The sequence below is a fragment of the Elephas maximus genome, chromosome 19 (genome assembly GCF_024166365.1).
Source record: "Elephas maximus indicus isolate mEleMax1 chromosome 19, mEleMax1 primary haplotype, whole genome shotgun sequence".
NCBI classification, from domain to species: Eukaryota; Metazoa; Chordata; class Mammalia; order Proboscidea; family Elephantidae; genus Elephas; species Elephas maximus.
This window is the reverse complement of record NC_064837.1, coordinates 20,765,719-20,792,036: the sequence shown is the minus strand read 5'-3', so window position 1 is coordinate 20,792,036 and position 26,318 is coordinate 20,765,719. Positions and strand designations below refer to the sequence as shown.

The 26,318-nt window shown below is 41.6% G+C and overlaps 1 protein-coding gene across 4 annotated transcripts in view; it reads left to right on the top strand.

Annotated features, from left to right (window-relative positions):
• The window catches only part of VPS53 (VPS53 subunit of GARP complex), a 144,449-nt gene that overhangs the window by 52,351 nt on the left and 65,780 nt on the right, over window positions 1-26,318 (top strand). For all 4 annotated transcript variants that reach the window (XM_049858738.1, XM_049858735.1, XM_049858736.1 and 1 more), the window contains 4 exons: window positions 6,204-6,282; window positions 8,883-9,026; window positions 9,470-9,612; window positions 11,749-11,890. In XM_049858738.1, coding sequence (XP_049714695.1) covers window positions 6,204-6,282; window positions 8,883-9,026; window positions 9,470-9,612; window positions 11,749-11,890 — 508 coding nt within the window. The remainder of the gene's footprint in view (window positions 1-6,203; window positions 6,283-8,882; window positions 9,027-9,469; window positions 9,613-11,748; window positions 11,891-26,318) is intronic.

Below are 26,318 nucleotides of genomic sequence, written 5' to 3'. Positions count from 1 at the left end.
GTTGTACCAATCCATCTCGCTGAGCATCTCCCACACCCTTATTGGCCCTCTGCTTTACCAGTAGTTGATCCCTCCTGATGACTTGTCTGAAGAAGCGTGAGTCAGACAGTGTTCTGTTGTGATTCATAAGGTTTTTGTTGACCAGTTTTTGAACGTAGATCGCTAGGCCTTTCTTCGTAGTCTCTCTTAATCTGGAAGCTCCTCTGAAATCTGTCCACCACGAGTGACCCTGCTGGTATTGGAAATATCAGTGACATAGCTTCTAGCATCACAGCAACACACAAGTCACAGTATGATAAACTGATGGACAAGTGGTGGTTCTTGATGGTCGCAGTCTTCAAATGTTTAGTGATTTTTAGTTGAAAGTTCAGTTTTGTATCTAAGATTCTCTATTTGTTTGATGATGAATGCTCTTTTACTGCCACCTGCTAGTGGGGAGAGGTGGGCCGTGCTGCTTGGCTAAGTGTACCACAGGCAGTTCTTCTAATATGAGGTGGGGCCGGAGCTGGAGATGCTGCCAGGTGAGTGTACCAAGTGTGCTGGTGGCTGGTCTTCGGGGCTTGGAGGTTCCCTGATTCTCCTGGATGTTGTCAGCCCCTCTGGCCACTGCTGGGTTTTTTAGACCCAAGGACCCACACTTATTACCTTTTTTATTGCTTGCTGTCTGACCTCAGTGTGGGCAAGGTGGTGAATGCAGACGTGGACACTGGCTTAGTCCCTCCTGTTGTAGGAGCCCAGCATGTCATCCTGGCAGTGGCCCCAGGGCCCTCCTGCTCCTGGTATCTGCCACCCTGTGTTGGTCTTTGAGAAGCTCACTTAGGCAGTGGTTTCCTTCTTGACTCCTGTCCTATCCAGGATTCCTCAGCTTCTAGCCTACCGCCTCTTTTCTTGCCTGGCTTTGGATTTTTGTTTAAAATCTTTTCGTTTATTTCTAAGGATCTAGGGCAGGAAGGGGAGGTGACAGCATGTGCTCAGTGTGCCATCTTATAGTAGAAATGCCAAAGGACTGTGAAGGAATGTCGGAATGGAGCTTGGCAGAATGCTGGGGAAATCACCACCCTTCCCCTCATCCTTCCTAAGCCCTTCACACTTAGAGCTGGCTGCTTGCCATATCAGACTGGGGACAGGAAGCAGCCAAGAAAGCAGGCAAACAGGCCGTTCTGAGCTGCAAGAAAGAAGGAGGATTGGATGGAGAAGGCAGCCTTTCTTTCAGTGGGTTAGGAAGGAGAGACGAAAGCAGTACCACTTGCCCCCACAATTGTGACAATCCGTAGTTGATCTGTTCTTCTGTAGCCACTTATTCTCTCCTGTATTCTGTATCCTAGGCCCTGTGCTGGGGTACTGAAGGCTCAAAGATAAGAAACATATACTTTTTGTACTCAAGGAGTTCACCATTTTTGCGTGGAGAAGAGAGACACTAAAGAAAAATTCAATAAACCACAATTGCGGCAAAATTATACTGTACAAGGTACAGCAAGATCTCAGAAGAGGAACTGATCTACCTTCAGGGGCTGGGGATAGGGGTCATAGAAGAGTTCAGTTTCAATGTGAACCTTCAAAGATGAGTTAGAGCTTACCACCCAGACAAGAAGAGAGAGGGCACCTTAGAGCAGTTTGGGTGGCAGTAGAGGGTGATAAGACTGCATAGGTAGAGGGGTCAGATTTTATATGCCACACTTGAGAATTTATTCTTTCTTTTGTGGGCAGTGGAATGTTTAAGCAGAGAGGGATGTGATCTGATTTGTGTCTTATAAAAGATTGGTGGATTATAGCTATAAGAGACTATAGAGTAAGACTGTGGTCTAGACTAGAAATGATAAGGACCTCACCAAGGCAGTGACCATGAGGCCCAGGAGGAGATATGAGGTGGGTTTGAGAGTTGTTTACCGATTGGCTGAGTGAGATGGGCGTTGTGATGGCAGGAATATGGCAGAACTGAATTTGATTTCTAGAAAAGCAGTTGGGTGGTAAAGAAGACAGCACACTCTGTTAGGGCTCTTCATTTTTAATATTTTTTCAAAGTAAAAGATAGTTTCATAAATGTGAAGGAACTCTGTGATGTTCACTGTTGTAATGACATTCCCCTTAGAAACAGAAGATCCAGCACTCTACCAGTGTATTTCTTTGCTCCAACATTATTGTGTAGGATTGCTGCAAACACAGGAGAATTTACTTTTCCTTTGTTTCAGAACCTCTGTTTGCAGAAATTTTCTGCAATTTTGTGTAGGTTACTATAGAATAGTGCTATAAGTAACATTGAAAAGAACACAAGAAGAAAAGACTTGCTTTCAGTGCTTGACTACGATTGTTTTTCAAGAGGTACTAAAAGTTTGAGGGAAGTCCAGACTTCTTATTTTTAGCATCATTTCTGGTGAACTTTCCTCCCTTATGTTTACATAGCGATGGCAGAACCATCTGGAAGTGATAGAAATAGCTGTTTGCTTGGGCAGGGGGGCAGGGGGCAGGAGAGTTACACCCTATGCATTGCTTTAGTTTCTCTCATTTCATAGCTTACTGTCTATAAATTGTAGAAATCGTAACAAAAGTTGTTTTCTAAAATCATTGCTTGTATATTTGTTGAAAAACAAAGTTCACAGGCTCTGATTTGAGTATAGATATTTCTTTCAACTACCCTTCTGGAAAATGCATAAATATTTAATGTAGCATTAAAGGAAAGATTTTTTTTCTTTTGTTAATATCATCTTTACATTTCAGAGCCTTCTGGCTTGACCATATTCATGAAAGCAAATGTTTCCAGTAATTAGTCAACATTCCCCAAGGAAGAAGGGGAAGAATTCCTGAATTCTCCTCAAAACCATGAAACTCTTGAACTAAAATAATGTTTTTCAGGGCGATTTCTAATCTCTTATACGTGAGAGATGTTTGGCAGGTTGGGCAGTTGCATGGTGCAGTGAAAAGGAACTAAGCTAGGGAATGGAGAGACCTGACCAGCTGTATGGCTTTGACAAATTTTTTCTGAGCTTCCTTCTCAGTTTCTAAAGTAAGTGGGTTGTATTTGATGATCTCAAAAGCATTCCACAGAGTCCCTCTAAGATTCCAGGTTAAGGTTCTTTAGACAGCCCGCCTGTTTGGAAATGTAGCGTCTGACTAATCCAAGCACTTGGTCCGGTACAGACCTCGCACATTTGTGAACTGTTGAGGCTGTTTTCTTTGTGACCATCATTCACGAGGTAATGGAAGTGTTAGGGTTACTTTATCAACAGATGTGAATAGTTTTCATAATTTTCTGCTCCTCTGCTGCCACTTCTTATGAAAACTGGTAACACACTTAGGAAAGGGCACCTTTGGACAACCCTGAGGCCACATGGCTGAGCACCCATGGGGGATGCCAGAAGCTACATGGCTGACCTTCCTTTCTGTGTTGCACAATGAGCTTTCCTTTTTAAAGACTGACCAATATTGGGTGCCACCACCCAACCAGGCCAGACTCATCTAGATGCCCGGAGGGATTTTTATTCACCCTATTCTCTGTTTAGGTCCCTGGGTGGTACAAATGGTTTGTGCTCACATATTAACCTAAAGTTTGGTGGTTTCAACCCAGTCAGCAGTAGCGTGGAAGAAAGGCCTGGCATTCTGCTTCCATTAAGATTACAGCCAAGAAAATTCTATGGAACCGTTCTACTCTGTGACACATGGGGTTGCCGTGAGTCAGAATCAACTTGACAGCGATGGGTTTAGTTTTGGTGCTTTTATTCTTTATTTGTTGTAGACTGATTTTCATTAGAATGACTAGGAAATATTGGTGGTCAGCTCATGTGTGTGCCTTACTGATAAAATCTCAGTTGATCTCTCTTTACATGTTTCATTGTTAGAAGAGGAAAGAAATGAAAAGGAGCAAGACCAAAGATGTACTTCTTTCTGCCATCCTATTTAGGCAATTGTAACGTCCACTGTTCACATCTTACCCTGAAAATGCATGGAATCATGGTTTGGGTTTATAGAGTACCATCAATAATGTCTATAAGGGAAACAGTTGTTGTTTCATCTGACTTACTGATAATATACTTCAAAAACTAAGCTTGGAAACATTTACGTACAGAAGCTTATTCTTCAGCTCCAACATTATGCATCAGACTCGTAGCCACCAGCAAAGAGGGATGCCGCTGCCAGCTAGTGCTGTGAGCTGTACGTTGCAGAATAATCAGCACTGGAGAGGACACTGAAGGTCATCTGGTATAAGCCTCTGTCCTCACCCTCTTACTTCACAAGTAGGAAAACAGAGGCCCGTGTAGGGGGAGTACCTTCCTTAGGACTACACGTAGCTCAGTAGTGACGTAACCAAATCTAGAATATCTCAGTAGGTGGCATTGAAAATGGATTAAAGAACACAGCAAGGGGTCTACAAATCAGAGTCTGGTATGTCAGCTTCTCTTTTGTACTCTGGAAGTGTCAGTCCCCGTCTTAGGCTCTAGTGGTCTTTTCAGCCACCTCAGTGTCAGAGGCAGCGAGAATATGGACTTAGGGAATGGTCAGGGCGGGTGGGTGACAGAGGCAGAGCTGGGGCCATCAATATCCCTGAGATGCCCAGGAGCCCTGAGAATAGAACCATTTAAGTGCTGCTGGCCAGGAGTGGGGTTTTCCTGAAAGGAATTGTCCTTGTGGCTTACGAGGGAACTGGGGCTTCCTGTGTGCTTCTAAGAAGAAGGTAGGAATGGAGGGGTCTGAGCCTCTGGAAGCTTTGTCTCGTGACTTGGCACCAAGGGAGTCTGTTTGCCTGGTACGTATTGTGGGAGTCACAAGATGCTGTGAGGTAGTTTTACACAAGCATATTCTTTTCTCTCCTATCAGAGTTTACACTCAAAGAATGTTTCCCTCTGCCTGCTAAGTAACTCTAGAGCTGGGGGGCTAATCTAGTCATAGCCTTATCTCAGTCATTTCTGGCCTCCTTAACTGACTAAAGAAGATATGATTAGCGACTGCAAACCCACTTATGAGAGTGGCTTAAAAAATTTTGAAGATAGTGGAAAAACCCTGGAAAGTATTTAGAATAAGGCATAGTTAGAACTTTACCACAGAAAAAACAGACTGTTTCTGGTCCTGCCTCTCCCCTCATTTTAAAAATCCTAGCAGGTTGCCAGGCACTGCATCCTAGCCAAAGAAATTGTGGTTTTGAGCTGTTCACTATTTCTAGAAACTTTGTAAAGTTAATTCCAAAGTAACAGGGTGGAGACCAAGAAAGGAAGCACACTATTTTATGTTGCTTTAAGCAAACATAAAGTATTTGCCCCAGGCTCAGGGCAGTCCAAACAAGGCCTCAGAGGTACATTCTAGCTCTGTGAGGCTGGCTGTGTATGAGGCACCCACAGACACCAGCAGCCAGTGGAGGAGGGTGTGATTGATTACAGAGGGGCTGACAAGCAGTTTCTCCTCTTTCACTCAAGCCAACAAACATTTCTTGAGCTCCTAGTAAACACACAAACCATGGTGTTAAATTCTGGCCTCACATCTCTAAATGGAGCCCTGGTGGTGCAGTGGTTAAGAGCCTGGCTGCTAACCAGAAGGTCGGCAGTTCAAATCCACCAGCCACTCCTTGGAAACCCTGTGGGGCAGTTCTACTCTATCATATATGGTGATGGGTCCTCTCTAACTGGTTTTCATCGTAACTCAGTCTTCAGATTCACCATCTTCTCAGTGAACTAAATCTTCATTCAGTGGCCCTCATTCTAAATTAGAAGTTCATTTTATCATTTGGTTTTTTTTTTTTTTTTTACTTTGGAAAACATTCTTTTCCTTCTTTTGTTAAACCTTGTGATCCTCAGGTTGGTTTCTGGGTTGAAAAAAGAAAAACCTGAAACAATATGGAGCCGTTTTCTCATTCTGTACTCTAAGGAACAGGTGAGCAGTTAAACCAATAATCCTAAATGTATGTTTATTTGATTTGAGTATTGTTGTATAGCATTTCCCCACGGCATAACTACCTTCTAATTAGATTTCAAAAAATTACTATATATTACCTCACATCAGGGGAGAGGAAGCCTAGAAGAATTTCAGGGATGGAATATCCATCCTGAGGGTAAATCAGCTGCCTAGGTCCTGGTCATCAACCAGCTGCAACTAACATGTGACCTATCTTCTCTAGACACTCTCTCGGCCTTCCTGGATGACGCCTATGAATCTGTGGATAGTTACTCGTGGATATTTGAAACTCATTTAAGGCCATGATATATTCTCTCTCCCTCCAGAGTGAAGGCTGCCCAGACTGAGTTAGGACAGCAAATCCTGGCCGATTTTGAAGAAGCATTTCCTTCCCAGGGTACCAAGGTATAGTAGTGTGTTTTCCCACCCGTCTTCAGATATTGTCACCATTCTTGTCGGGTCCATATTCATTAGAGTGACTATCTATCTATTCATTTATCATTCCTGGAGTGCTTGCTGCCAGTCACAAGTCTGTTTGCTCAGGGTTCAGGGTAAAGAGACCATCCTTGATTTTAAATATCCCAGAAGTCATTTCTTCATCTGTGTTCTTTGGGCATCAAAAAGTGAGGCTTTGTTTTAGTTTAATTTAATGAATGTCAAACCGAATATCTTGTCTGCCCTGTAAATTCCTTTTTCCTCATGGCTGTGTTAAAAAATAATAATAATAATAATAATCTTCAAGCCACAATATTTTTTAGGATTGTTACATAACTTATTAGTCTCAGTTTGGTGGGAAGACAACTGGGAGGCGGGTCCCTGGGCTTATGTAACTCTCAGTGTGACACAGTTAGGAGCCTCACTGTTAATGAGCAGAATCCTGTTCTTTGGAGTCGCTGCCCTTTAGCTGTCTTTGGTAGTGTAGCTGTTTGTCTTGTGTCTGTGAAGCCCACAGTATCTCTCCTGTGAGCTATTGGTTACACTTCTCATGCAACAAGCTTTCCCTCACTTGGCTGGCATTACTTGAGGAACTGCTTTTAGCTCTTGCCTTCAAATTGTAGCAGATGTAACCTTAATACTTTGCATGTGCTGGGGAAGGGAAGAACCTGCAGAAGACTTTTTTCTCTAATTTAAGCTATTTCAAGAGAAAGAATTGTTGAAGGTAGAAATGAACAATGAACACATGCCTGCACACATGGGCAGGCAGCCCTCATCACTGCACTTGGTGGGTGGGGGTGGGGGAGATGGGCTCATTTACAGAGCCAAGGAAGATTTCCTGGATCTGGTCTGTAATTCAATAACTGGAAATATCCTAATCATTTTTCTTTGTGCACCGTAAAGGAAATTTAGGAAGTAGGTGGGGGTGGCCACCTCTGCTTTTGCCAATCATTTTCTGTAGGAAGCCTGCCCCTGATTTTAATGTCTTCATATGCTGTGGTTGTCTTCTAGTCATCAGATATTATATTTGAAAAGCACCTTTCTTTGAGGACTTCATAGTTTGTACTCATTGGATAGAACCACTGGGATTGGCTGTTGGAAAGCCATTATTTCGAGGTACTACATGAGGAAAATGAAGGGCAGAGAAGTAAAAAGAGATTGTAAGGGTATTCACAAATCTTAAGCGCTAGACCCTTTTTAGCCCAGATGCATTCCTGTACTCTGCTGCCACATTCCAGTTTCAGGAAGATGTGGATGAAACCAGCTTTATTATTTGGAAGAAACTAACCATGACCTACTTTATATCTTTTTCCCAAATTCCACCAGCCAGATGAAGTTAAAATGGTTTTCTTTAACAACTTTCCTTACTCTTCTCTGGCTTTGTGACAGTGTTTTTTTAAAGAGTTTTTTTTTTTTTTTTTTTCATATTTAAAAAGTAATTGACTTTTTTCAAAAGGCCTTGTGTTACTATTCCTATTGCACAAAAGGAGATCAAGATATTAAAAACAAAGTTATCCAAGGTAACCCAGTCAGTCCTTTTTAAATGAAAAGATCTGAGCCCACAGGCTTTGGCTTCCGCTCATCCCCTGTCGTATAAACGCGTTCATCCAGTAGCAAGAACAGAGCACTTAGTGAGCTCAACCGACGGCATAGCAGCCACTCAGCACGGAGCAGGTCAGCATTTTGAACAATTTGGGTCTCAGGCAATTTAGGTAACACTTACGTAACCCTGGAACTTCTGATGAGATAAATAGCATTGGACAGAATTGACCAAAACAGTCGTAAAGATTTGGAAGAATCTTATTCCTCACCTAGTTGCAGTCCATTGTTTTTCGGATGTGCCTGAGTAACTCTCCCAAAGCTCCATGGCTGCCTAGGCAAGCCAAGAGTAGATTGCAAGTGCTCTTTTTACTGCAGTCCACTCAGCCACCCATGTTCATTCAGCGATTTACTCCAAAGAAGGTGCAGCAAGATTTGATTGCTTAATGTGAGAGCAAAGACCTTCCCATTGTGATCTGTCAGTATACCCCATGATGCCTTCTGCTGTTGTTCCCAGGTCAAGAAGCCAGTACCATTATGTTTTACCTTTGGCTGGCTGTCTGGGTGGTTGAGTATTGGTGAAACAAGCCTGGTGGTTTGGAACCTGGTTTTTGGTTTTAAAGGTTTGACACAAATGTCAATATAAGGACAGGAATCCTAGAGGTTTGAGTCAGGGGGAAGCAGCAATGTGGAGTCAGACTGGTGTCATACTGACTTTCAGAGCCCTTCAACAGGGTGCTTTCGGTTTCAATATTCAGAAAGTAGAATTTCCTATGATCTTTGCTGGCCCCGCTTTCCAAAATGTCTCATCGCTGATTCCGAGTAGCATTCATGTTGGCCACTGCAAGACTGGCTTAAGGATTCTTTCATCGAAGAACAAGCGACTAAAATATCCATGAAAGGATGAGTGTCAGGGGAGTGGGAGTAATAATAACAGAAAGAGGGAAACGAGAAGCAGCAGCTGTCAGAGGCCTTGAGATTTAAAGGTTGCTTCTGGCTTTTGAACTGGTGCGTGTTGTTTGTTTTACCAGAGGCCTGGAGGACCCAGCAATGTCTTAAGAGATGCATGTCTGGTTGCTAATATTTTGGACCCCAGAATCAAACAGGAAATCATCAAAAAGTTTATTAAGCAGCATCTGTCAGAGTATCTAGTACTTTTTCAAGAAAACCAAGATGTAAGTATTAACCAAATGAGATCAGCTATTCCATTTGAATTTTTCTGCACAATTATCCTCTTAGCACTACTGATTTCTACTTTAGTAGTATTACTATCTTGTAGCGTTGACTACTGAACCCTGAATCCTAGGAGCTGACCACAGTTCACTGATTCTTAACCATTTTGAGATCACTGGCCCTTTAGAGAAATCAGTGAAAACCACAGATCTTCTCCCCAGAAAAATGCACCTGTACCTAAAACTTTGCATACAGTTTCAGGAAATTAACAGACCCCTGAAGCCCATGCAGATACCCCAGGTTTATAGCCTCTGAATCAGATTTTTGAAAGCAGTAAGAAATAGAGGGGTTGCTTGTCTCTTGGTTCTGTGTTTTTGCTTGCTTCCTTGAATTATCAGTACTCTTTCTAAGCACTGGGGTGGTTTTTGTTACCTGTCTTAATAAGGTTGCCTGGTTGGACAAAATCGACAGACGCTATGCCTGGATAAAGCGCCAGCTTGTGGACTATGAGGAGAAATATGGCCGCATGTTTCCACGTGAGTGGTACATGACCGAGAGGATTGCAGTAGAATTTTGTCATGTCACAAGGTAGATTCCAACTCTCTACTTGTTCTGGGGTTAATTTAATTTTAAAAATCAATTCCTAGGTCTCTGGTGGTTCCATATTATCCTGTGGAGTGAGTACAATGCCACCAATGATTGATCCCACCCTGATTTCCAACTATGGCCTCACCCTCTGCCCCCTTCTTTGCTCAGGACTTTCTTTTGGCGTAGCCCTTACATGGGACAGCCTTCCTTCCCTACTGCATCAGCTCAAGACTCATCAACCAGACTTGCCTACAGTGATCCATCACTCCCAGTTTTCCCCGGCATCTGTACTACATATATCAGTGTGCAATGCACCTATCCATCATCATGTTACTTTTCTGACTCCTCAGATGGTTTCATAGGGACAGGGGTAATATCTACTTTAATGATAGAGTAGATGCTCAGGAAATATACAGGTTCATCTAACCCTAGGTTAAACACAACCAAAAAGTCCCACATCTAAGTGCAACTCAACCATCCACCCTTTGCGTAATTCATGACAGCCCTCTTTCTGAAGGTCATAGAGAATATAATCAGGTTGCGTTCTTTAAATACATTTGGAGAAAACATGTCTTAGGGGATAGTGGTTAAGAAACACATTTGCTACCATTGATTTAGATAACGCCTTTTTTTTTTTTTTGGTGAAAATATACACAACAAAGGAAACCCTGGTGGCATAGTGGTTAAGTGCTACGGCTGCTAACCAAAGGGTTGGCAGTTTGAATCTGCCAGGCGCTCCTTGGAAACTGTATGGGGCAGTTCTGCTCTGTTCTGTAGGGTCACTATGAGTTGGAATCGACTTGACGGCACTGGGTTTGGTTTTTGGTTTTATACACAACAAAACATAGACCCATTCAACAATTTTTACATGTACAGTTTGGTAGCACTGGTTACATTCTTCACATTGTGTCACCATTTGGTGTCTCTGCCTCTGTTGTTTCACCACCATTAATTTATACTCTCTGCCCCTTAAAGTTCTCATCTGTGCTTTAGTGTTATTGTTGCCATTTCAATCTTATGTAGATAATTCTTTAATAGGGCACCATGCTCAAGGCAGATATTATTTACTGAGCTAAGTAAATTATTGTTTAAAGATGACTTCATGAGGCAAGTTTCAACTCAAGGTTCAAAAGTTGTTTTCAAACAATAGCTTTGGGAATCCCTCCAGTCTCAATGTATCCAGTAGATCTGGTTTCCAACAATAGATAACTTTTTAGTTTTGATTCAAGTCCATTGTGATTGCCACTTCCCAAGTTTTGATTGGCAAAGAAGGAGCGAATTCCTTGAGAAATTGTCAACTCATTCTCTTTAGCCTACAGTCCAGCAAACTTGCAACCTAACTCTGTGAACAGTGAAGCCTGCGGGGACTGGAAGTATTCTAAAGCCGACAAGTGCCTGTAAGCGTCAGTACCTGCTATTGTGTCTCAGCTAATGGCAGTGTTGTGCCAAGCTTTCCTTGTTAGGGTTTTGGCCAAAATCCCATAGATACATAATTCTCAAATAAACTCAGAGGCTCTTTGTTGGCCTTTGACATTTTTGTGTGGGAAGGTGACGAGAGCTTTGTGCTTACTCAGAACTCACATGTGCCTGCCCGCTAAGAACGTACATTCTGAAACAGAACACTCAGGTGAATTACACAGAAGCTTCCCAGGTAGGAACCCCCTACGCATATGCGTGTTACTTTTCACGTGGGGATTCTGGCCTCTCACGTGTATTTTCAGTGCTTCTGTCCTGGTTGGAGAAATGGCTACTGAGCTCTGAAAGATGGAGGCATTGTTATTCAGTGATTAATGACTTGTGAAATTATATAGAATATATACATTTTATAAAGCACAGGTGTTTCATACACGTTAACATATTACTGAAAGGTTTAACGGCCTAAAAATAGTTGTAACCATGTAAACTAACATTCACAATCCTTGATTTTTTTGACTGGTGGATAATTTCACCTTAATATTGTTATTGGGAATATATATTTCTCTTCCCCAGAAGTTAGGCTAAGTTGGTAACAGACCTCAGGGTTTGAAATGACCGTACACAGTTTTTTTTCTGAATATAAGCTAAAACCATTTTCTTTGTCTTGTCTTGCATGAGTGATCAGCTGTATGACAACATTCTTACCCCTTTGTTTTGAAGGACAGAACTTGCCAAGATTATGCGTACCAGAGCTAAAGAAATTGAGGTGAAATTGCTTCTTTTTGCTATTCAGAGAACAACTAACTTTGAGGGCTTTCTTGCGAAACGCTTCTCCGGCTGCACCCTGACAGATGGAACCCTGGTAAGAACCCCCTTGAGGGTAGCTAGAACATGAAATCAGCTGGTTGGGTGGTGTACTTCTCTTCACCCTTTTATGGTATGGTGGTCCCATCCGGTAGCTCAAGTGCCTATTCCCCCATTTCAGGGATTTCTCTGAACTGAGGTGAAAAGTGATGATATAGGGTAGTTTGTATGGATTTTTTGTTTGTCTGTTATGGAGTACTTGATCTTTATAGAACGTCCTAACATCATTTTATCTAAATATTGGCTCTAGTTTAGAGACTAGTAATTTTGTGAGTTATAGAGGTCTCATATGTCCAGTCATAAATAACCTTGTTTCTTTATCAGCTATCAAGTTGGTCAGCTAACTTCTCCACAGACTTCTCCAAATTGTCTAACTTCTTTAATTCACCCTCTCTGTTCTTTGTCCTAATTTTCATGCCCTGCAACTGTTCTGCATTCTATACCATTCAAGGATTTTTCCTTAAAGGTTAATTTCTGTGAAGGCAACAGAACCCCTATGGCCTCTTCAACAAGGCAGGCCAGGTCTTGGAGAATTGGTTCACTGAAGCCATGCTGTGGGAGATGTGAAGGTCATGGTAGGGGATTGTTAACAATTTCTCAAGGAATTCACCCCTCCAGTTTTATTCTGTAACACACGGGGTCACCACCCTGAGCTTGGGTCCTGTCATCACTCCACCCTGGGCCGAGTGGAGCCAGACCTTCTTTGCCTGCAGCCTACAAGCCTCAGCAGCAGGGATCTGATTGATTAGTCATGGCTGCTAGCCATCTTCCCAACAGACAGCACTGGGAAGAGGCCAGCCTGGCTGGCCCTGGGGCTCTGATTGGTTAACTCCCATTCTAGCCACTGGGCCCCCTACCTGAAGACTTACTGCTTCTTGGACCCATGCCTCCTCCCCATACTGCTTTGCCACTAGTATCTGCTTTTTTTTTTTTTGTGCTTTAAGTGAAAAATTACAAATCAAGTCAGTCTCTCATACAAAAATTTATATATACCTTGCTATATACTCCTAATTGCTCTCCCCCTAATGAGACAGCCTGTTCCACTCTCTCTTTTCGTGTCCATCCACCAGCTTCTCATCCCCTCTGCCCTCTCATCTCCCCTCCAGATAGGAGATGCCAACGTAGTCTCAAGTGTGTACTTGATCCAAGAAGCTCATCCTTCACCAGTGTCCTTTTCTGTCCCATTGTCCAGTCCAATCCCTGTCTGAAGACTTGGCTTTGGGAATGGTCCTGTCTTGGGCTAACAGAAGGTCTGGGGGCCATGACCACTGGGGTCCTTCTAGTCACATTCAGACCATTAAGTCTGGTCTTTTTACAAGATTTTGGGGTCTGCATCCTACTGCTCTCCTGCTCCCTCAGGGGCTCCCTGTTGTGTTCCCTGTCAGGGCAGCCATCAGTTGTAGCTGGGCACCATCTAGTTCTTCTGGTCTCAGGCTGATGTAGTCTCTGGTGTATGTGGCCCTTTCTGTCTCTTGGGGTTGTAATTACCTTGTGTCCTTGGTGTTCTTCATTCTCCTTTGCTCCAGGTGGATTGAGACCAGTTGATATATATTAGATGGCCGCTTGCTAGCATTTAAGACCCAGGTGCTACTCTACAAAGTGGGGTGCAGAATGTTTTAATAGATTTTATTATGCCAATTGACTTAGATGTCCCCTGAAACCATGGTCGTCCCCAAACCCCTGCCCTTGCTACACTGGCCTTTGGAGCATTCAGTTTATTCAGGAAACTTCTTTGCTTTTGGTTTAGTCCAGTTGTGCTGACCTCTCCTGTATTGTGTGTCGTCTTTCCCTTCACCTAAAGTAGTTCTTATCTACTATCTAATTGGTTAATATCCCTCTCCCTTCCTCTCTCCCTCCATTATCTCGTAACCATCAAAGAATATTACCTTCTCTGTATAAACTCTTTCTCAAATTCTTATAGTAGTGGTCTTACACAATTTTTGTCTTTTTGCAACTGACTATTTTCACTTAGCATAATGCCTTCCAGATTCCCCCATGTTAATGAAATGTTTCACAGATTCATCACTGTTCTTTATCGATGTGTACTATTCCATTGTGTGAATACACCATAATTTTTTTTTTTTAATTTTTATTGTGCTTTAAGTGAAAGTTTACAAATCAAGTCAGTCTCTTACACAAAAACTTATATACACCTTGCTATATACTCCCAATTGCTCTCCCCCTAATGAGGCAGCCCGCTCCCTCCCTCCATTCTTTTTTCTTGTCCATTCTGCCAGCTTCTAACTCTCTCTACCCTCTCATCTCTCCTCCAGACAGGAGATGCCAACATAGTCTCAAGTGTCCACCTGATCCAAGAAACTCACTCCTCACCAGCATCCCTCTCCATCCCATTGTCCAGTCCAATCCCTGTCTGAAGAGTTGGCTTTGGGAATGGTTTCTGTCCTGGGCCAACAGAAGGTCTGGGGGCCATGACCACCAGAGTCCTTCTAGTCTCGGTCGGACCATTAAGTCTGGTCTTTTTATGATATTTTGGGGTCTGCATCCCACTGCTCTCATGCTCCCTCAGGGGTCCTCTGTTGTGTTCCCTGTCAGGGCAGTCATCGGTTGTAGCTGGACACCATCTAGTTCTTCTGGTCTCAGGCTAATGTAGTCTCTGCTTTACATGGCCCTTTCTGTCACTTGTGCTCCTAATTGCCTCATGTCCTTGGTGTTCTTCATTCTCCTTTGGTCCAGGTGGGTTGAGACCAATTGATGCATCTTAGATGGCCATTTGCTAGCATTTAAGACCCCAGACGCCACTCTTCAAAGTGGGATGCAGAATGTTTTGTTAATAGATTTTATTATGCCAGTTGACTTAGATGTCCCCTGAAACCATGGTCCCCAAACCCCTGCCCCTGCTACTCTGGCCTTTGAAGCATTCGGTTTATTCAGGAAACTTCTTTGCTTTTGGTTTAGTCCAGTTGTGCTGACCTCACCGTATTGTGTGTTGTCTTTTCCTTCACCTAAAGTAGTTCTTATCTACTAATTAGTGAGTACCCCTCTCCCACCCTCACTCCCTCCCTCCTCTCATAACCATCAAAGAATATTTTCTTCTCTGTCTAAACTGTTTCTCCAGTTCTTATAATAGTGGTCTTATACAATACTTGTCCTTTTGCAACTGACTAATTTCAGTCAGCATAATGCCTTCCAGGTTCCTCCATGTAATGAAATGTTTCACAGATTCATCACTGTTCTTTATCAATATATAGTATTCCATTGTGTGAGTATACCATAATTTATTTATCCATTCATCCGTTGATGGGCACTTTGGTTGCTTCCATCTTTTTGCTATTGTAAACAGCACTGCAGTGAACATGGGCATGCATATATCTGTTTGTGTAAAGGTTCTTATTTCTCTAGGATATATTCCAAGGAATGGGTTGCTGGATCGTATGGTAATTCTATTTCTAGCTTTTTAAGGAAGCGCCGAATGGATTTCCAAAGTGGTTGTACCATTTTACATTCCCACCAGCAGTGTTTAAGTGTTCCAGTGTCTCCATAACCTCTACAACGTTTATTATTTTGTGTTTTTTGGATTAATGCCAGGCTCGTTGGAGTGAGATGGAATCTCATTGTAGATTTGGTTTGCATTTCTCTAATGGCTAATGATCGTGAGCATTTCCTCATGCATCTGTTCGCTACCTGAATGTCTTCTTTAGTGAAGTGTCTGTTCATATATTTTGCCCATTTTTTAATTGGGTTATTTGTCTTTTTGTAGTTGAGTTTTTCCAGTATTATGTAGATTTTAGAGATCAGGCACGGATCAGAAATGTGAGAGCTAAAAACTTGTTCCTAGTCTGTAGGTAATCTTTTTTCTCTTTTTTTGGCGACGTCTTTGGATGAGCATAGGTGTTTGATTTTTAGGAGCTCCCAGTTATCTAGTATTTCTTCTGCATTGTTAGTAATGTCTTGTATGCTGTTTATGCCATGTATTAGGGCTTCTAACGTTGCCCCTATTTTTTCTTCCATGATCTTTATCGTTTTAGATTTTATATTTAGGTCTCTGATCCATTTTGAGTTAGTTTTGGTGGATGGTGTGAGGTATGGGTCTTGTTTCATTTTTTTGTAGATGGATATACAGTTATGCCAGCACCAGTTGTTAAAAAGACTGTCTTTTCCCCGTTTAACTGCTTTGGGGCCTTTAGTCAAATATCAACTGCTCATATGTGGATGGATTTATGTCTGGATTCTCAATTCTGTTCCATTGGTCCAGGTATCTGTTCTTGTACCAGTACCAGGCTATTTTGACTACTGTGACGGTATAATAGTTTCTAAAATCAGGTGAAGTGAGGCCTCCCACTTTGTTCTTTTTCAGTAATGCTTGACTTATCGGGGGCCTCTTTCCCTTCCATATGAAGTTGGTGATTTGTTTCTCCATCTCATTAAAAAATGTCATTGGAATTTGGATCGGAATTGTGTTAAATCTATAGATCGCTTTTGGTAGAATAGACCTTTTTACAATATTAAGTCTTCCTATCCATGAGCAAGGTATGTTTACCCACTTACGTAAGTCTCTTTTGGTTTCTTGCAGAAGTGTACTGTAGTTTTCTTTGTATAAGTCTTTTACATCTCTGGTAAGATTTATTCCTAGGTATTTTATCTTCTTGGGGGCTACTGTAAATGGTATTGATTTGGTGATTTCCTCTTCGATGTTGTTTTTGTTGGTGTAGAGGAACCCAACTGATTTTTGTATGTTTATCTTGTATCATGAGACTCTGCTGAACTCAGTTCTATTAGTGTCAGTAGTTTTCTTGAGGATTTCTAAGGGTTTTTTGTGTATAAGATCATGCCATCTACAGATAGAAGTATCTGCTTTTTTGAAAACCTTTTTTGGCCACCATTTTGTTTCAGAGTACCAGAATAAACTGCAAAACGAATCAAGGTATATCTTGATATCCTTTAATATATGCCAACTTTCATAGAAACTCAGTGAATTCCATGGAAAGTTATCATGAAGCAGATGACAAGTCAGCCAAGTTGACTAGAAACTCTCCCTTGCTCACCTCTCATCCAACCCTTCCCCAAACTGCTTCACTGAAACATTTAGAATTTTCTAAGCCCTTGGTAAGGTCCCTAGGTGGCGCAAACAATTTGCACTCGACTGCTCACCTAAAGGTTGGCTGTTCGAATCCACCCAGCAGTGCCATGGAAGAAAAGGTGTGGTGATCTGCTTCTTTTAGGATTACAGCCAAGAAAACCCTATGGAGCAGTTTTACTCTGTAACACATGAGGTCACCACAAGTCAGAATCAACTTGTCTGCAACTAACTAAGCCTGTGGTGTCTACTTGACAGTAAAACAATGAGGGTGAGCTCAAGAGTGTGACTAGCTCACCTGGAAAGACACGCCGCAGCTCTACTCCTCCTAATTCATGGATTTGATACATTATCTTTGCTGCATTTTAAGAAATGAGACTTTAACATCTGCTAGAACTTTAGACTGAAAAAATCTTAAGGACAGAGTTTGTTTTTTTGACTGTACTAGCCCTAGCAAGTATAACGTCCAATGCTGTAACTGTTACTTGAGGAAGTGAGCTGCCAATGCTTGTTGCCAATTGCCTAAACTTCTGACCCTTTAGGAGGGATTTAAAATGGTCGTAAATTAAAATGCCTTGAAATTAACAGCAAATGTCTGGATGTGATTTAACTCTACACACCTGCGTTATTAGTGACATGGTGATTAGATTCAAGGTGAGCAAGCCTCTTGCCGAAACCAGAGCAGATCAGGGTAGGTTTTTACAACTGGTTCCCTGAATTTGGTAAATTTTTATTATATTTTTTTAAAAATTAAAAATGTTCCGCTTACATGCAGCTGGGTTTTCCCTCCTCTGGGCCATTTTATAAGTTAACCTTTCTGAATAAAATTTTCTTTTGGCTTCTAGGGGTTGTTTTAATATACATTTATATGGGCTTAGTTTTTAAAATTACATTATAAATATAGAAGCCAGAGGTGTAATTTTTAGCTGTGCAGTTTGAGTAGAAGAGTATTTGCAAATACCTCACTACGGATGAAAGCCCACACAGGGTGTCTCACCCTGCACTTCAGCCATCCAGCAATTGAACACTAGCTTTAGGCATACTGTGTAAGAGTTCGAGGTCAGCAGAGGGTATGCAGTTCTGCCACAGTAGGGGGGCTGATGAGTCCCCTTTAGTGTTTGAAAATATTTTCTACATGCTTTACTGATGCTTCTTGTTAAGTTGCCATCAAGTTAGCCCAACGCGTGGTGACCCCATCCACAACAGAACAAAATGCTGCCCAGTCTTGCACCATCTTCATGATCATAGCACTGTATTGGACAGTATTCTGTTGTGATCCATAGGGTTTTCATTGACTAATTTTTAGAATTCACCAGATGGGTGGTGGTTAATGACGCTAAAGGACTAACATCATGAAGGAAGATGAACTTTGGTTGTTTATTTCTGAGAAAAAGATAATCCAGTTCAAGATAGGAAATTTGGGAATTACAGGCAAGAACAGAGAAGCAAAAAGAACTGTCCACTTTCCCACCCATCAGAGATGAGGATTTTGGTGTACTCTTTCTGTACATTTTATACAGTTGAAATTATACTTCTTAAATATGTTTTTTGGTCTGTTTTGTTTTGTTTTTTAATTGAGATATAACTCAGAACATAAATTTCCCATAACACAAAATTGACCATTTTGAAGTATACAGTTCAGTGGTTTTTAATATATTCACAAAGCTATGCAACCATCACCAATATCCAATTCCAGAACATTTTCATCATCCTAAAAAGAAACCCTTGTTAGCAGTTACTCCCAAACTCTCCTGCCCCACCCAACTTCTGGAAAACACTGATCTACTTTCTGTTTGTATGTATGTATGTGCTTCCTCTGGACATTTCGTATAAAGGGAATCAAACAATATGTGGCACTTTGTGAATAGTTTTCTTCCACTTAGCATAATGTTTTCGAGGTTCGTTCATGTTATAGCATGTGTCAGTACTTCATTTATTTTTATGGCTGAATAACATTGTGTTGTATGATTATGCCACATTTTATTTATCTGTTCATCAGTTGATGGACATTTGGGTTGTTTCTACTTTTTGACTATTATGAATAATGCTGCTGTGAACATTTATTTGTATACAAGTTTTTGTGGGAACATATATTCTTATTTGTCTTGAATATATGCTTAGGGATGGCAGTGGTGGTTCACTGGTAAAATTCTTACCTTCCATACGGGAGACCCAGGTTCAGTACCCAAACAATACACCACATGCGCACCCACTACCTATCTGTCAGCAGAGGCTTGTGTGTTGCTGTGATGTTGAACAGGTTTCAGCAGAGCTTCCAGACTAAGATGGACTACGAAGACTACTTAGTAGTCTACTCATCTGGAGCAAAAGAGAAAGAAGGAAACCAAAGACTCAAAGAAGAAATTAACCTGTAGGACTCATAGTCTACAAGAACCATCTAGTTCGTTGTTGGGCACCATCTACTTCTTCTGGTCTCTGGGTAGATGAGACCGTGGTTCATATAGACTGTTAGTCCTGTGGACTAGTTTCTTCTTTGAGTCTTTGATTTCCTTCTTTCACTTTTGCTCCAGATGAGTAGAGACCAAAAGTTGTATTTTAGATGGCTGCTCACAAGCTTTTAAGACCCCAGACACTACTCGCTAAACTAGGATATAGAATGTAAACTTTATGAACTATATTATGCCAGTTGACCAAATTGTCCCATGAGACTATGGTCTTAAGCCTTCACACACAGAAAACCAATCCCACCAGGTGTTTGGTTATGTCTGAGAAGTATCTGTAACTGTACCTCCTATGTGCTTTATTATATATGTGAATGTATATGGATACAGACACATACATGCACATATATGTATGTATATACATTTGCATGCACCCATCTATACACACATATACATACCTATAATACACATATATGTCTACATATATACATATACCCAGACACCAAAAAACCCAGTGCCCTCGAGTCGATTCCGACTCATAGTGACCCTATAGGAGGAGTAGAACTGCCCCATTGAGTTTCCAAGGAGCGCCTGGCGGATTCGAACTGCTGACCCTTTGGTTAGCAGCCATAGCAATATACATACATACCTGCACATATATTTTTTGGTTGTTGTTGCAAAATTATATATGCCACAGCAATTACCAAAAGATTCTTTTTTCTTGTGTATATCTTAGTTAAATCATTTACCTTGGTCAGGCTGTACACATTTCACCCTCATTGGGTGTTACCTTTGGTGTAAGTCTTTAACATCTCTGGGTAAATTTATTCCTAGATATTTTATTCACTTAGATGCTATTGTAAATGGAGCTGTTTTCTTGATCTCCTTTTCAGATCTCTCATTGCTGGTTTATAGAAACCCAGCTGATTTTAGTGTGTTTACCTTGTGTCCCGCAGTTTTGCTAAATTCCTGTATTCTAGAAGTTTTTTAGTAAATTCTTTGGGATTGTCTGTATATAGGATTGTGTCATCTGTGAACAGAGATAGTTTTGCCTCTTCCTTTGCAATTTAAATGCTGTTTACTTCTTTTTCTTGCCTTATTGCTCTGGCTAGGAGTTCTACTACAATATTGAATAGAGTGGTGGGAGTGGGCATCAAGGGGAAAGTTCTCAATCTTTCTCCATTGAGTATAATGTTGGCTGGGGGTTTTCTTAAGTGCCCTTAATCATATTGAGGAATTTCCCTTTTATTCCTATCTCTGTCTCCATTTTTGATTTAGTTATCTGTCTTGTTGAGTTGTAAGAATTATTTATATATTCTGTATACTAGACCCTTACCAGAAATATGACTTGCGAACAATTTCTTTCATTCTGTGGGTTATCTTTTCACTTTGTTGATAGTACCCTTTGATGCACAAAAGATTTTCATTTTGGTGAAATCACATTTATCTATTTTTTCCTTTGGTCACTGGTGCCTTTGGTGTCATATCCAGGAAACTGTTGCCTAATCTAAGGTCGGGCAGATTGACTTATTTTCTTCTAAGAGTTTTATAGGTTCGTTCTTACATTTAGATAGTTGATCCGTTTTTAGTTAATTTTTGTACACAATATGTAAATGCAATTTGTATCCTACATTTCTTCATATGTCATATCTTAAGTGCTTTCCCAGTCACTGCAAAATATTTCATTTATGGATGGTCCTTAATTCCCCTAGCCATTCTTTTCTTGTTGGAACCTTACTTTTTTTTTTTTTTTTTAATTTTTATTGTGCTTTAAGTGAAAGTTTACAAATCAAGTCAGTCTCTCACACAAAAACTTGTATGCACCTTGCTACATACTCCCAATTGCTCTGACCCGAATGAGACAGCCCTTTTTTTTTTTTCTTTTTTTTTCACTTTTATAAATAAGGCTGCAATGAACATCTTTGTAAACAGATCTTTGTTCATGTTTGAGATTATTTTCTTAGGATAGAAATGGAATTACAGGGTTAAAAAGGTGCGAGCATTTTCACATTAAAGAGTGCCTCTGTTTTAAACTGCTCTCTAGATCTTCATCGGCTCTCATAAATGCAGCAGCTTGGTCTCTCCCAGCACTGAGTCCCGATGTTAAAAAGAGCCCGTCACTCTTTGTTTTAGTGCATGTCATGGTGCTGCTGCCTAATGCCAAGAGGTGACTCTGCCAGGTAAAAAAGGCGAAGTGATCTAAATGAAAGAGAGAAGGCTTTTTGGCAGGGCAGATATCTAAAAATTCAAGACATTTAAATACTACTAGAGTGGAAGGCCGTTAAGGAAAACTCCTAATTATGTTACACATTTCCTGATTATGTTACACATTTATTAGAATGGTTTTACTTTGTTTTTTTTTTTTTTAATTCCAAGAGCAGTCTATGCTTCAACTCCTAGGTATCTACCCAAGAGAATTAAAAGCATATGTTCACACAAAAACCTGTATACAAATGTTCATAACAGCATTGTTCATAATAGCCAAAAAGTGAAAACAACCTAAATGCCCATCAGCCGATGAATGGGTAAACAAAATGTGGTATATCCTTACAATGGAATATTACTTGGCCATAAAAAGGAATGAAGTATTGATACATGCTATAACATGGATGAACCTTGAAAACATTATGCTAAGGCCACATATTGTATGATTCTGTGTTTACATGAAATATCCAGAATAGGCAAATCCATAGAGGCAGAAGGCAGATTAGTGGCTGTCAGGGGCTGGGGGTGGGGGAAAATGGGAAGAGACTGCTAACAAGTATGAGATTTCTTATGGGGATGAAGAAAATGTTCTGGAATTAGTGGTGGTGATCACACGACTTTGTGAATGTGCTAAAAACCACTGTATTGAACACTTTAAAATGGCTAATTAGGTAGTATATGGATTATATCTCAATTTAAAAAATTAAAGGTTCTAGAAAATGCTGTACGAGTTTAGTTATAGATCTTCACTCTTCAAATTAATATCCTATCTATTAAATAAAAGAGTAACACATACTTATTAAACACCTGAACAGAATAAAATATTTTTTTGAAAAGTTTTCTCCTTTCTCAACTACTCCAAATCCCTCTCCCCAGAAATGTCCACTGTTTAATATTTGGTGTATATTGTTTAGACCCTCTTAGAAGCATGCACTGGCGCAGTGGTTAAGCGCTCAGCTGCTAATCGAAAGGTCAGCAGTGCAAACCCACCAGCTGTTCCATGGGAGAAAGATGTGGCGGTCTGCTTCTGTAAAGATTTACAGCCTTGGAAACCCTATGGGGCAGTTCTGCTCTGTCCTAGAGGGTCGCTATGCGTCAGAATCAACTTGGCGGCAGTGGGTTTTTAGGAGCGTGTGTACACAGGCGCACACGAGTTTTTTGTTTTGTTTACCGAAAATAGAAACTGTTTTCGTGTTTCTGCAGAGGATTGTCTTACTGACCAGCATTTATTCACAAATGTTTTCCAAGCTCCCTCTTTGTCTAGGGCATCGCTAGGCCTTGGGGGAAGAGGCAAAATTGAATCAGACAGGTGCTTATGGTCTAGTAGGAGAAAAAGACCTATCCATAATTATCACAATATGAGATACAGACATGGTAGCACCAGGAGAGTGATCCTGGGAAAATTAAACACCCAGGTGTGCAGAGCCTGGTGCTTCAACCTTGGTTAGCAGCTAAAGCCATCAGGCCAGCTCTTTAAGGACAAATCAGGAATTGGGCAGGAGTAGGATATTTACAGACTAAGAAATGCAGGCATTAGGAACTTTTATCTTGTAACTGAAAGCTTTCTGCTCCAGGGAAAGGAAGATTAGTCTTAAATTTCAGGGTTCCTTCTTTGATGATTTGAAATATCCTGCTAGGGCTCAGAAAGGGACTTATGCAGGCAGACCCAGATATGGGCATGCTGCTGACTAAAGCCAGGCTCTCTGTCTTTAGCAAATTAGACAGTCTGGCTGCCCCGTGGCCCTTAGGATCGTGGAGGTGTTGAGAATGTCCTCTGATTCAATCAGTAGGAATTAACTTGCTATGTGAAGGACTTTACCTTTCTGTACGGATTTGACATCAGCTGTCATCATTGCAAAAAGAATGAGTTCTTTTAAAATTGGAAGGCTGTTCATTACTTTGGCAGATTTTTTGTTTCATTTAGCTGCCTCGGAGCTCATGGAATATGTCATTTAAGCTATTTAAAATCTAAACTCAAACTTGGGACTCTGAATGGTCTACAACAGCTGCAAAGCAGGAAGGAGCAGTGTGCTCTGGTTGACTCATACAACAGGGCTTTTGCACAGGAGATAGAATTGTGCCAGGGATCGCTTTCTGCAAAAAAGTGTTCTTTCATTACAGGAAGTAAATTGGAGCAGTAACGTCACCCTTTAAATGGCATGAGTCTATACCTGCACTATAGGGTTTTTGTCATGTAACATTTGCTAACAGACAGGTGGTGTGTGCAGTACTTTGAGGGCTTTGCTGTCGACTCAGGGAGAAGGGTGGAGCTCAGTGCATCTTTGCACTTGTAATTTGGTTGGCCCATTGCTTCCATTTCCTGGAAAGATCTCAAAGAGACAACATAGTAGGGTTAGATCTCACTTGTGGTAGTTAAAAGGAATTCTTCTCACAAGACTTCTTAGCCCTGTGCTCCCACGTCTTTCCCTACGGAGAGTTGCTTCCTAAACAGAGGCACCACAGCAATTCTGCCTTATTTAGTTGCCCACCCCTTTAAATACTAACAACACAAGCTTCCACTTACTGAACTTCTTCCCATGTGTTGAGCTGCTTTGTAGACCTATCTCATGCTTTATGTGCATTATCTCATTAATCCTCACAACTGCTCATTGGCAGGCATTAATATCCCTTCACGTTGCAGATGAGAGAACTGCGGGTTGGAGAAGGTAAGCAGGATTTCCACACGATGGCAGACTTTGAACTCAGACCTGGGTTTGTCAAATCCAAAGCCTGGGCTCTCCCACTCTACTAGGGTACTCCTTCTCAGGTAATGACAGCACAAGCCACACAGTTGCTCAAGCCCCAAACTGAGTGGTCCTTGACTCCTTCACCCTTCGCTTCTGCTCTCTCAGCGCTCTCTTCTAACCGTGTCCCAAGTCTAGCTGCTTTGTCTCCATGGTACCATCTCAGTCTAGGCCACCTCCAGCCCTTGCCTGGAACACTGAAGCTGCCTCTTCAGATGGTCTTCTTACTTCCATTAGAGTCTATTCTCCCCACTTCAGTGGAATGCTATTTTAAAGATCTAAATTAGATCATATCACTTCCCTGTTTAAAACCCACAGTGACTACCCAGTTGCAGTTAGAATAAAACCTAATCTTTAACATGGCCCAGTGATTGGTCACCTGGTACTTCTCTTACCTTATGTCCCCTGTCTGTGTGGCAGCCAGACTGCCCTTCTTTCTGTCCCTCAAGCCCACCAAGCTTGTTTCAGCCTTTGCACTGGGTCCCCTGCTGAGAGTACTGTTCCCCTGATCTTCTCCCGACTGGCTCCTTCTCATTCAGGGCTTTGCTCAGATATCGCCTCCTCAGAGAGCCCTCCTCTCATCACCCCGTAAAGAAACACTTCCTCATCCTTTCCCCAGCCTATCCCAGTTCCTAAATTTATTTTCTTCACAGTGCTTTCCTTATCCGCCTTATTGAGTGTTATATCCCTAGTGCCAGAAGAGTGCTTAGAGCAGGGCAGATGCTCAGGACATAATTGTTGAATGAATGGCAAACATCTCCTATTCCTTTGCCTAGAAAGTTCTGGTTCCTCCCCACCCCACTCCTCCTGCTGCCCTTCACATATTTAACTCCAGGGTATCCTTCAGGTCTGACTCAAACATCACTTCCTTAGGGAAGTTTTCTGTGACCCCCTGTTGTATGCTTTCTACTTTTCCTTCATAACCCTTATCACGTATTTGTGTGGTTATTTGATTAAAGTCTGCCACCCCCACCAGACTGTCACCTCCATGAGGACAGAGGGTGGTTTGCTCACTGCTTTACTCCCAGTGCCCAGCACGTCCATTTGTCAAGTAGATGGATGGACAGAGGAGTCCATCACTGTGCTTCTCACAGCTTGGGCCACACTTGGAAATTATGTGCCCCAAATGAGCAAGCAAGGAGTTACCTTAGTATTCATGATGCCCCCTCAGTAATTCCATCAGCATGTTAGTAAAGATAGACTACGGAAATAGAGAAAGCCTTGGGAATCTTCTGGCCCAGCACAGGTAGCCCCACTTCTGCCGCCTCTAATGTTGCTTCATTGCTGCCTTTTCTGTTTCACTTCTTGCCACTTAAACGCACTCTTTTGACACTTCCCATCAGTGAGAGTACAGTCCAGGAACTCCCTTAGCCCACTTTACTAACCTTGCTTTCATCATGGTTTCAAAAAAATATATTTCCTGAGCATATTCAATAGCCTTCCCCCATTGATCTTCTACAACAGCTAAATCATGAAATCTGATCGAATAAACAAGAACTGAGATGACATGAATGATATTTTCACCTTCAGGCCTTCACAGAGTTTTCCATCTTCCTGAAACCTTGTTGTCTACACCAACCCCAATCTGGCTAAAACTCTCACTTATATTTCAGGCCCCGAATTAGAGAAGTCCCTTCTTCTGGGATGCCTTCCCTGCCACATGCTCCCATCCCATTCTGTATGTCCCTTACCCAGGTACTTATTAAAATATTACAGTTGCACATTTATTTGTCTTCTCCCCACTGGACTCCCTGATGGCAGGGACTGTATCTGTCTGGTTCCTTATCCTGTCTCTGGTGCCTGACATGTAGTAGGTGCTCAGAAACTAAATGAATTAAAATGCCAGATGGGCTTGAATTCAACAAGAAACTATAAAGTTACTATTACGTATTCTGGATTATCAACAGAAGTCCCTTCCCAAGTAAGTCCCATTGCAGCAACCACAGCAAAATCTTGAGAAAAGTCACCTCCTAGTCCTGACTATGACCACTATTTCAGAATACGCCACTGAGTAGGACCACAGGCTAGTGGGAAAGCTGA